The 12,500-nt window shown below is 41.6% G+C and overlaps 1 protein-coding gene across 1 annotated transcript; it reads left to right on the top strand.

The window, feature by feature from the left end:
* Window positions 1-2,502: 2,502 nt before the first annotated feature.
* emx2 (empty spiracles homeobox 2) lies at window positions 2,503-6,742 on the top strand. The gene is made up of 3 exons (XM_063190980.1): window positions 2,503-2,929; window positions 4,165-4,349; window positions 5,631-6,742. The coding sequence occupies exons 1-3, from the start codon at window positions 2,539-2,541 to the stop codon at window positions 5,796-5,798; spliced, it is 744 nt and encodes a 247-aa protein (XP_063047050.1). The 5' UTR covers window positions 2,503-2,538; the 3' UTR covers window positions 5,799-6,742.
* The last annotated feature ends 5,758 nt before the right edge of the window (window positions 6,743-12,500 follow it).

Genomic DNA, 12,500 nt, shown 5'->3' on the forward strand with positions numbered 1-12,500 from the left:
ACTGAAAATGATACTGACATGGTGTGGGCTTCCTTCACCTTTACCAACTTTGTCTTGCTATCCCACGTTGGTCCCTTAGAAATTGGCTACTGCCAGATCTCCACGTTTGGCAGGCATGTTTGGCGTTTTAGGAAACAATAAAAATGTGAGCATTTTTTTTTACATCTCTCGTCTGTGCATGCAATCATTGAATGTGCCAAAGTTGTCCTTTTTTCAGTGAAATTAACAGCGTTGACCCCCTTTCAGTTTTTGGACGTCTGCGCCCCGCTCTCCAGAAAACTTAACACGCGCAGGTGCGTACAAGTACCCTACCCTTTGAACTTGGCATTCCGCAGTCCTGCACATCATGTACTCATATGGACGTGATGCATGGTGGTTTAATGACAGGAAAAGGAGCAACAATGGAGGACACGACGCATGTTAAGCGATAGGCCTACATATTCTCGTGCATACCTAGGCGTTCCCGCTGGTTTCGAGTGCTCCACTTTTTTGTAAAACGCATGTGCCAAATGGCACGGCGGCTATTTGTGCGCTCGCCCAAGCAGAATCATGTTTACGCGCTGGGCAGGTTCCAGGCGCAAACCCTTCATACGTGCCAACTTGAGAAATGTCAATTTTCTGTTTTTCCCTATATACAAAGCTATAGGTCCTAGTCGACCTGTGTGTTTGCAGTACCAATTTCTCTTTTCTGCAGTTGTTGATTTTATTGTTTTTTGTTGCATTTGTGTTTGCGATAACTTGCGAATGCATGCGCCTTAGCCAAGGCTGTGTACTAGAGAAGGATTGGGCTACCGGGCGCTAATGCAAGTAGGCTATTACACAGGTCGGGTTTAAAATATGCATACACTGTGGTGTAAATATTGGCCTGCTAGGCTGCTATTTATTTGGCAGATAGGCCTAGGCTACTACATTATGCTGGCAAACCTGTGCGTAACAGGCGCGTCTTTGCTCTGACGCTTTGCGCAATTACAGTTATCCAAATTCCATTTCATTTTTAAAATAGCAAAAATATACTAATTAATTTGGCGTAGGTTGCTGTTGTGTTCAGATAATTAATATTGTGCCTTTGCATATAATAATCATTCCCTTTCAACTTGATGAGCAGGGATTTGGCTGATAAAGCCTTTTGGTTAAATTAACCTGTCATTTGTTTTTTTTACTCAATGTAGGCCTATCCTAAACTATAATTCAAACCTGCTTAATCTGTTCTGCTATTTGTAATTAAAACTATATTTTATAGTTATTACATTGTTTTATTAATAATTGTCTATTCATAAATTATCTTTTGCATACACGATTTTAGTCCGAAATGACGCAAAAGCTCATATAGATTTTGTTGTGTGTGTTTCGGACTTTTAGTGAACACCATCCATAATCTAGTTGTTCGTCACTAGTTAAAAAAAATCAACATATAACCCGAAAAAAGCATTTGTTAAAATATACAAATAATAGGCTACAAGTGGAAACAGTGCATAGCCCATCTCACACAATACTAAACAGTTTGTATTATCCCTACTAATAAACCGCGTTACTCTCTTCGGCTAGGTGAAGAACAGGCCTTTCTCCATTGGCAATGAACATGAAGCATCCCTTTCCGTTCATCAATGAAAAAAATCACCAGTCACAGTCCATGTGCCAAGTTCACCAATGTAGCGATCAGATTATTATAGGGGAATACCAGGCCTAACAAAACTTTAGGAATCTAACAATCGTTTAACGTCTCCAAACTCTGACTGATCACTGCCCGAATTGCCACATAAGAAGAAATATGCGAGGAAACATCGAAAGAAAGACAAAAGGAGAATGCTGTTGTATCATTCACTTATTTTAATCCAATACAAAACCTTAACGGTACCCTCTGCCTGTAGCTCTGCCAGTCTAGCCCATGCAGTTAAACCAGCCTGTAATTGTTATCCCAGTCGTAAACATGTAGCGTCAATAGCCAACAAAAAGATCGTGTCTTCTGAATAGATATGATCTGCAAAATTCTAAAGAAATTCTTTAAGCCATATCCTGTAAGACAATTTGTCTCGAAGGTCTGTCGTCGGACATAAATAGCCTTCATGGTACCTTTAGCTCCGCGTTGTGCTAATGTAAATGCCCCCGCAGCTCCAGTTCTGGGCGAATCCGTTCCGTCGAGCTTGAATCCGCCTCTCTGCTCGTTTCTGTTGACGCACTTAAAGACTCTACCCTCAAGCTTAGGGCGAGTTGCAACGACCAATCACCAAGCCATTACAGGCTTCAGAGGAAGCTGTTTATATGACTCTGGCGCTAATTAGGCTCATGAACTAACAAATCTCTAACACAACTGGCTGGGAACCGATCACATCCATGGATTGTCTGGAGACGACGACTGCATTTTTTAGTTGACAAGTCGCGGTTTTGTCTTCTTTTTTGGAGGGTTTTAAAGAGGCTGATTCCACCATTCCACCACAAGTTATTTATTGTTGCACGAACTTTACGCAGGGCGTGGAGTATTTCTGAGCGGGAAGCAGTGGACGGTTTTCACTAAACTGGAGAGTATTGACTGGCTGCACTATGTTTCAACCCACACCGAAGAGGTGTTTTACCATAGAATCATTGGTAGCGAAGGATAATCCTTTGCCTTCATCGAGATCCGAGGAGCCCTTACGACCAGCGGCTCTCAGCTACGCAAACTCGAGTCAGATAAACCCCTTTTTAAACGGCTTTCACTCCGGCGGCCGGGGTGTCTATTCGAATCCGGACTTGGTATTTACGGAGGCGGTTTCCCATCCGCCAAACTCCGCCGTCTCAGTTCATCCTGTCCCTCCTCCACATGCGTTGGCAGCACACCCGCTTTCATCTTCGCATGGCCCGCATCCGCTTTTTGCCAGCCAGCAAAGGGACCCTTCAACTTTTTATCCATGGTTGATACATAGATACAGATATTTGGGTCACAGATTCCAAGGTAGGTTTGCTATCTATAGTCTTGTGTTCTGTGCAAAATAAAAAAAACTGTCCAATGTAGCCTAACCACGGCTGTTGGAAATATGAATTTAAGAAAGGAGCTATGCAGATGAGCCTATGGTTTCATTTGTTTTGTGCCATTTTACGTAATGTCTGTTGTTGAGCAAAATTGACTTCCATTATGGTATGAAGATCCACAAACTTGGGATTTTTGGGTAGGCTATTTCTGGTTGCGTTGATCTGTTATCTGTTAATTGTGATATTCTTTTGGTGTTTGAAATGGATTGTAAGAAATAATTAGTTGAGACACATTATAGACTATTCACAAAAGGATGGGGCCTATCATATTTCTTTTAAAATTTTAATCGAAATTAGCTTATTTTCTAAAATGTTTAAGATCATGGACTTTGTATTTGATACATCTACATATAATCGATTTATGTATCTATTGAATATTTTTGATTGTCTAACTCTACAGCCTTTCAATCTGCTTGTTGTTAAAAATGACAGCCTACCTTGCGAGCTGTCGTGACATTCTGAATTTGACGGCGCAGGCTTTTGTAAAAACCGTACCCCTATATAATTAGGCCCACACTGTTACATGCGGTTACTGTTGTAGTCGACAGTAAGTGCATGTTAAATTTGAAAACATACTTATTTCCTTCTTACACTTAACATAATAGCACAATGAGGGGAGACGCGTGGAAATAGCAATTAATTCACCAAAATATTAGTAGGCCTAAGCCAATATGTAAAATCCTCTGGAAATTACGCAAATGAATCATTGTAAGTAATTATTATGAGATCAGGCTGCAGTACAATAACGCAACCAATCCCATTTGAAAAAAAAAATATGAAGGGATAGTTGGAGGGTCATTTGTCGACCGACAAGTAAGGCATTATAAAATGTCCAAAGGCGCAGGCCTATTCTGGAGCTAGGCCTTCATTGTTCTAGTCTGTGAATACAGAATCTCCTTGCGCCATGCTGTCTCTGACTTGATTATAGGTTAGGATTGCACAAGGCTAATGTATGTAAAAGACTGCTGTCGAAGAATTTTAGGTGGAATTAAACTCTACTTTATTCCGGGCCAAATCTCAATTTGGTTTCCCCTCTTATTATGGCACTGATTAGTTTCTTCGGCAGTGCGCATAGACTCATTTTGTTGCGTGCAGCAGTCGTTGCCTTTTCAGAAAGACTGTTCTCGTGTTAACTTAACCTCGTCTCTGTATTTACAGGCAATGAAACAAGTCCGGAAAGCTTTCTCTTGCACAACGCACTGGCCAGAAAACCCAAAAGAATACGCACTGCATTCTCACCATCGCAGCTCTTGCGACTCGAACACGCCTTTGAAAAAAACCATTACGTGGTCGGTGCGGAACGAAAACAGCTTGCACACAGCCTTAGCCTCACAGAAACTCAGGTAAGACAAGTGTCCTCTCTCATTCTCTTTTAGGCTATCCCATTTTTATTAAGGCACAGATCGATATCAAGAGATGGCAAGGGGCACGCGCGCTCACGTGCCTGCAGCTGGCATAAAGTATCCCACCAATGTGCACGTGGTCATTTACGCTGTGCAGTGCTGAAAAATGTGTAGAAAGAAAATTAGCCTACTTTTCTGCCTTCATTGTAGGCCAACCTGTCCTCGGCTATTTGCTGTAACTAGTAGGCCACAAAATGGACAAAATAGAAGGAAAAAAGATGATGGCTATAAGGCATGGAGAAAGCCTATAGCTTTTTTGTCTTTTTTAAAAAGATAAGACCATTTTAGGCCTATTACTGTCGCCAGTTTATTGGCTTAGTCCAACCATTAAATATGTCCTTAAAGGTTTTGGCAGTGTTGCTGCAGCCAGGTCATCAGTCTAGAGGCCCATTACATCAAATCCAAGTTCATGGTCATCCTTTGTCGTTAAGCTCAACTGCCGACTAAAGCGAGCTAAAGGCCTAGAATTATCCAAACATAAACGGTTCAGACATTTACATGCGGAATCGACTTGTACTGTATGGGCGAGGGTTTTTTTATCATGGGAAAATGCTGGCTCTTGTCTCGGCAATTGCTGGAGGTCAGTATCGGGCACGCTATGTCGGCCTATGGAACCATTTTGTTTCACGAAATCGACTGTAAAAGCCAGACAGGTCTTTCTAGAGCCAATCAAAGGCAAGCCATAGGACTAGCCCACTTAATGTTGAAGTTATCTGGCCGAAGTCGCGTATAGGATAGGTAATGATGTGTACTTGACCCCCATGCTGCTGCAAGTTATCGCATTCAGAAACATCAACTTGGAACAGGCCTACCCCAGCATATCCAGACCACATTTATTTCTATGTAGACTAGAGTGTATTAATTGTGCTCCTTCGCAATGGATACATGTTCAATACCTTTTAAATGTCTCTTTTGAAGATCACTGGCGAGCAGTGGTCTCGTCTAGTGTGTGCGTAACGCTGCATTCAAAAGGCGCAACTCGAGTGGTACCCCCTCTCGCGCTCAGCCTTCTGCCATGCGCGATAGGCCTATAATATTTCACACACAGCTTTTATTTAGCCTGAAGACAGTTTCAATGTTTGCAGATCGTCTTTATTTATTAGTTGATGTTGTGGATTTTTTTTTTTGAAAAACGTGCGTGTGTCAACTGGCTTATTACAAGTGTCACTGTTTGTCATCCATTTTAATAGTATCCAAATACATTATACTATATACTTATAGGTGAAAGTTTGGTTCCAGAATAGAAGAACTAAATTCAAACGACAGAAACTGGAGGAAGAGGGTTCGGATTCCCAACAGAAAAAGAAGGGAACGCACCATATAAACCGATGGAGGCTGGCAACCAAACAAGGGAGCCCGGAGGAAATTGATGTCACATCAGACGATTGAGAGACTTTAAATATTTGAATCCGGGACAGCAGCGTGGCGTAAAGGATGACACGGATAAGGATTCTGTGTACAGACAGAAAGAAACGGAAGGAGGCTAAAGGCAGTGTTGTTCACCTTTCACTTTTCGGAGATTGGCAGCTCGAGTATTTCAGATGTAATTGGGGACTGTCATTGCTAAGAAACTCTTTATTGCCGAGCTCTGGCGACTTTACAAGGGCAAGGTGTTGGAAGGGCAGTCTATGGCATTCTCTACCCAGCATCATGACCACTAACCCACTACACAACAACATGGCCCCAGTTGACCAGAAACGTTTGCGACATGGATGTTTATGGTCTGTATGCACACAAAGATGAAGTTCCCACACCAAAATACCAAAATGCTATGTTTTTTTTTATTTTGTAAAACTTGAATTGCATGGTAGACGAAAGTATTTTGGTAGACTTTAACTTGATAATTTTTCCATAAATATATCTTTGCTTTAATAAGTTTTCATCTCAAAGATGTTGTAACTTTTCTCCTTTTTTTCAAAAAAAAATGTGGCGTCTTGAATTTTGATCCTCGTGTTTAAGTGATTGTGTGACGAAGCAGTGCTGCATTGGTGTTGTCAAGATGTAACGGATAAAACACGTTTGAGGTTTATTATGTCGCAGATTAAGTTACCACGACAGTAAAACAATCCAGGACATTTATAAACCCAAAAGATAGTCTGAATGTGTGCAGAATCTCCCGAGTGCATGGTAGCAAAAAAGGAACGCCACATGAGCTGTAAACAAGAACGCCTGGGCAGCAAAACTTCAAGCACTGAGCAAGATCCGTGTACAAAGGCGCTAAAATAATATTTCTGTTGAATCTTATTTTAGCAGAATGTAAATAATTTGTGTTTGTGTTATATTTGCTACAATTTTATCAAAGAGTATACTTCTAAGAAGTATGTAATTGTCAATATTTTGTCAATAAAGTTTTATCAATATGATTAAACCTTAAACAGCAATTCCGCAAAGCATTTATTTCGGGTGCCTCTTTTACTTGTTCTGATTTTTTTTTAGTTTTGTGACCGTGGTGATAGTAGGAAGGACACGGCGATTAGATTGTCCGGGACTGTTTCCAACGTATGAGTCAAAATGGGCTAGGGGCCCCGTAGCGATGCTAGCTCATTTACCAAGAACGTGCAGGCTATATTGCTCCGTGTGGATACTTAGGGAAATATTTTTCATGACTTGTGGAAAGCAGCGCTTTTGATGTTTTGTTTAAAAGTACCAACATGAAGGTTGGACATGTTAAAGAACATTATTCCCAAATATATCAAGGACATTTCACCGACAGGAAGAGTATTTTTCCGAATCTTTTACTCGCCTCTCAGGCTGGCCTGCATTAATCAGTTTGTCAGTTAGTGGAGCTGTGTCTGGCCTGCTCGCGCTACAAAGAGCCCAATGTGCCTTTGTGAAAGTGCAAATCAGTTTAGGCAATTATCATACGCGTAATATAAGGAAAAGGGGATGCACTGCCCAGTGGTTCACTTTAATCTCATAATCCGTGGATCCAAAGGGGTCTGGTTGGACATAATTTTGTACAATCTGACTACCGTTCACAACGCGATAAGGGAAGGTTGCAATGTGCCGCAAAATAGGAGCTTTGTCTAAAGCCTTGTCTCCAGCAGTTATGGTTCGAATGGTTATTCTCTCTCTCTCTCTCTCTCTCTCTCTCTCTCTCTCTCTCTCTCTCTCTCTCTCTCTCTCTCTCTCTCTCTCTCTCTCTCGCTCTCTCTCGTGCGCGCGTGCGTGCGTCCATGGCGCTCCCATGCCAAACAGAGAATTGGCACGCGCAAATTGTGTTAAAATCGGCGGTGAAGATGCTCGTAAGCTATACCCTATTATCGGATATATTCAGTCTTTTTTCCCAGAAATTGAAATCAATAACCTCCAGTACAGGTTTAGGCTGCTACTTGTCATGTTCAGAAGAATGAAGTAGAAAATGTTCTGACGAAGAATTACGCGCGCCTGAGACAATGCATGAGACGGGCCTATGAAAGTTAATAAGCTAGGTCCATCCTTTCATGAGAAAACATAACGTCTGTAATTTAAGGGTGAAAAAATGTAGGCTAATTTCCTACACTTTATGCGAGTTCCACAATAAACTCCCACTTTCTATGTATGGGCCCGCGCTGACACAGTCGATGGACAGAGAATTTTTTAAACGGTCAAGACTAAACAGCAATGAAGGGAGAACGAGGAGGAGAGGAGGAAAAAAAATCCTTAGAGAATACCATTAGCTTTGAAAACCCCCCTAAAAGCTTTATTACAAACCCAGCTTTGAAAAGGAGGGATTAGAGGGCTGAAAGGGTCCCACAATAGTTAGAAGAAAAGGTTTCATGCTAATGAGGTTAATGCCCTTTGTATCTCTGGACTCCACAACTTCATTACTCCTATCTCGGGCAACACCGAGCGGCTCAGGGCCCCGCAATCCACTCGAGCTTTTCCCCATCCTGCCTAAAGAGGGATTTGATAGCAGTCCTGTTCAAACTAGATAATTATATCTATTCAAGTTGGAATTTAGATAAAGAAAGTGCAGTTGCAAAGGCTGGTGAGCCTTGATCCGCCGCAAACAAATTTGGCGCACTTTCTCTCCCCCCCCCCCTGTTTTGTGGCTTGAAATATGCCCCCCTCCTCCCTTATTAGTGTGTCCCCCCCTTTTCATTAATTTAACGCTTCAGATTTTAGCAAATGTTTTCTTTTAATGATAGGTAATTTCATTGAGGATTGGTAAATGAAAAATATTTGTTTAACTTCAATGAACAATTAAAATCTCGATATGGGTAAAGGCCGCTTTGGCCTCGTTTTAATTTTGTTTTTGTTTAATATCTGTGCGTAAAGTTCTTGAAGCGGCCCAATGGCAAATCATAATTCCCATAGCCTAATGCTAAACGACAGAGGGCCTACGCGTGAATGTGAATAGTAAGCTAAATGTAAATAGCCTTATTATACGCGAGCGAAATAAGACAAGTAGGCCAAAGTCATTTTTCCCCGATAAATTAGACAGTTACAATTCTGACAGACTGACTGTATGAAGTGCCAAGTTCATGGCGGCGGCATCGCCATAGCCTATATGCTACTGGGAGGTAGCCTGTCGTCAGATATTGAAACTGTTTCCTTCGTTCAAGGTCGTGGCGGTGAGTGGTGCTCTGGTGAAGTTGACCCCATATATCAATCGATTTATTTTTCAAACAAGCATGCTGCGCTTTGAAAATGGAGCGACCTGCAGGAGAACTTTTGACCCGCTGAAGTGACCCCCTACTGTGATAACTTGTTCAGGGCCAGCATGGAATACAAACATTTTACTTTACGACACTCTGGGAGTAAGAAAACGATCAATCACTGGATCCTCGAGATCGGATAATCCTTTAAATCACTAAATGGTTACTAAAACCCGTCATTTGAAACTCCATTAGATTTTTTTTGGAAAATAACGCGTCGGCAAAAACGCGCGCACCGAAAAGCCAAGGCCTGTCCAACAATGTTAGATTATTATTATTAAGCTACATTTAATTTGAAATGTCAACGTATCAAATAACCTCATTGACCCAAACCTCCTGATCTGCAATTACCAGCTTTCATTACACCCCTATGATTCCATTAATGTTAAGAGCAGTTTTCACAGAACACGGGCAAGTCACACTCACACCTCGCTTCGACAGGCCTACACCTGCGCGTAATCCCTTGCTGGACACCGGTCCCTTTCCCCAAATGTAGCCTATTTATTTAAATGATAAATGCCTTTATTGGTCTGCTTATAAAATTCAACAATGGCCCATTCTTCCCTACCCCATATACTGTTCCTTACCTCAACAAAGTACTGAAAACTTAAACTACCCGCTGGCGTAGAGCCCCCTCTACCTGATACAGGTCATTTATAGGGGGCCATATACTCTCCTAACATGCAGGCCTATTCAGCTTGTGCATCATGGAGACCGCTCCAATACCAGGTGTTTGCAGTGGCTGGGTTATCTACTGCTGGTGGGTTTTAAGTTGACTTGAGCCTTGGCCGACGTGACGTCACAACACAACAAACTTGATCTATCCTGTTACACAAATTACTGTTGAAACTGATCTTGGAAACGGGAGAATGGCTCGCATCGCATGCAGCTTGATCTTGACATCAGGAAAAGCGCTAAATATACACGTCTAATGAGCAATTATCGTATAATGAACTACTAAATGGCTTGCACAATAATGAATTAAACATTGCATTGTCTCCAACAGGGATGGCCCCACTTTGGTTATTGCTGACAGGGACTGTAAACACACCGTGAGATAAGCAAAATGCTTAGAGATTTTTATAGGCCTACCTACCTCCAAATGGAATATTAGGCAGTGTCAACATGTTTTACGTGCACATTACTTTTTATTTTAAGAATTGAGGGATTTAAGTTGCTCGGTTATGCCTAAATGCATTGGTAAAACGCGAAGGTTTCTGTCATTAATTTATTTAGGCCTATTTATTTAAAACAGGCTGCTGTCTGGCCTCGTCATTTTCTTTTATTTTTTTATTATGGTTAGGCCATTCCGAATCTCACTGAGCACGCGTCTTTAACATAGGGCCTATTGCAGGATTGAAGCGGCTGGATGCATTTCCAACTCCTTTCATATGGAAAAGTCATATTTAGAATTAGGTGACGTCAAAAAACAGTTTATTAGTATTATTACTTTTAAATAAGGCCATTATTAGGCCTATACATATATTTATTTATTTTTCTTGATTTATTTTTCCAAATTCCAGAATGTTGAATCCTACCCAAAATGTAGGCCTGCTACACGTTACATGTTTGTGATGCCTGTTTTTGTTTATTCAGGTTTGGTGATTAATAGCCAGAGCTGCATTAATTGCGCCTATTTGGATGCTGTAGGCCTCCATTCATAGCTTATTAGTTAACAGGAATGAGGCAGGTACAGCAGGCTTTCTGTTAGACGACCAATTAATTAGCTTATTATTGGCAAGTAAGGGTATTTGCACAGAACAACACTGGGCCGCTGACCGTCATAACAAAAATGGATGCGCCTCAGCGATACCTGTTGGAGAGATTTTTGCGCCGCGTTGCCATTTACGTTTGAGATACATTCGGCCTTCCACACAACACTCCACGTTCAAAACAAGACCAAGCTCGCTGTGGACCACCGTCTATTAAAAGTATCATGCTGTAGCTGTATTGGCCAGTTGGAATCGTCAGTCGCGAGCTGTCTTTTGTTATGGTGCGCCACGCCACGCGTCACGCCTGTGGTCCTACTTAATTTTAACCTGTTGGGTCAGATGTGTCGCGTGTAACCCCCGACACACACACACACACACACACACACACACACACACACACACACACACACACACACACACACACACACACACACACACACACACACACACAGCCATTTCATCCTGTTTAGGGATTCCAGACTACTTCATGTTTAAGAGTCAAATTACAAGACACAAGATTAAAACCTTTTAGGCCACAACAAAGACGTGATTAATGCGCAGTCCATCTAATATTCTCTGGTGAAAACCAAGCTCCAAGCGTCTTAATCGATCCCAAGACACGGGCAAGCTCGCTTTACCTGGGCCGCTACTGACTTGTTCACTGAACACTCATTAGATGATAGTTAATTTTGCTACTTACATCGCGTGGGCTATAATGACACATTAATATGTCGGCGTGCGGCCAAGTTCATCTGGACAAGTGCTATTTGTACTTTTATAGTTTGTTTGCAGTGGCACGCTGTGGCCATTCATCAACCAACCGCATTTTCTCAGGGCTATTTTGTATAAATTAATCTTTTGCTTTCTTGCGTAATAAGACTAATAAAACGGACTTAGCACACTTCTTCAAAAATATTCAGTCCAATCCAATTTCATTAGAATGTAAACAGTGGCTTATCCTGCATTATGCAAATGACTCACTGGTGATTCTGTGCATCAGGAATGATATGGTGCTTCTAACCGGCTGCCCCTCTTCAGATGTAAACCTAGGCCGTGCGCACTTTTTCATTATTATTATTTAAGCATATTGGTCAGGGCGTAATGACAGAACCAGATCATTGGCACACTACTCCGACATAGGCTATTTTTTTTCTTTACTTGACGTCATTAGTGATGTTTTAAGCAAAAGCGTCGTCGACACTAACAAAAAGATGAAAGCGCGCACTGCACTTGGGGAGTAGCCCAGCTATCTTATCTTCAGGATTTTACATAATGAAAAATCCTATTGCTGATATATAACTGGCAAAAAAAAATCCCGAGCATTTGTTGTCAAAGGAGCACTCCTCTTTTTTCCGTGTTTACATTGGGACCCGAGTCTATTGAGGATTAAGAATCTAACTCTCTCATGCCACTCGGCCACTCAATGCATCCAGTGCCATGCATTCATCCCGCTGCTTCAACACGCACTTGTATCGTATCCTCTTGTGCCATTGACAGAATAGTCGCCAGCCACTCTGTCCCCAAACAGCAAGCCTAGTGGCATCACTGGCACTTCTTTCAACTTGCACTGCAGGCTACAGCTCCGTAATTACTGGGAGGGAAGCTTCGCAGTTCGGGATACACTGCACAGGCCTACTTTATTTTTTTTTATTTTTAACCAAGAATTTATTTATTTATTTATTTATTCTTTCATTTATGTATTTCTATATTATGCCTCTCTTACTTAACCACAAAACATC

The sequence above is a fragment of the Engraulis encrasicolus genome, chromosome 24, assembly GCF_034702125.1.
Source record: "Engraulis encrasicolus isolate BLACKSEA-1 chromosome 24, IST_EnEncr_1.0, whole genome shotgun sequence".
Taxonomy (NCBI): Eukaryota; Metazoa; Chordata; class Actinopteri; order Clupeiformes; family Engraulidae; genus Engraulis; species Engraulis encrasicolus.

Excerpts from the sequence above, each read along its gene's own strand:
- emx2 (XM_063190980.1), top strand. The coding sequence starts at position 2,539 with ATGTTTCAACCCACACCGAAGAGGTGTTTTACCATAGAATCATTGGTA. Across the intron at positions 2,930-4,164 it reads TTTGGGTCACAGATTCCAAG|GCAATGAAACAAGTCCGGAA; the intron begins GTAGGTTTGCTA and ends CTGTATTTACAG. Across the intron at positions 4,350-5,630 it reads TTAGCCTCACAGAAACTCAG|GTGAAAGTTTGGTTCCAGAA; the intron begins GTAAGACAAGTG and ends ATATACTTATAG.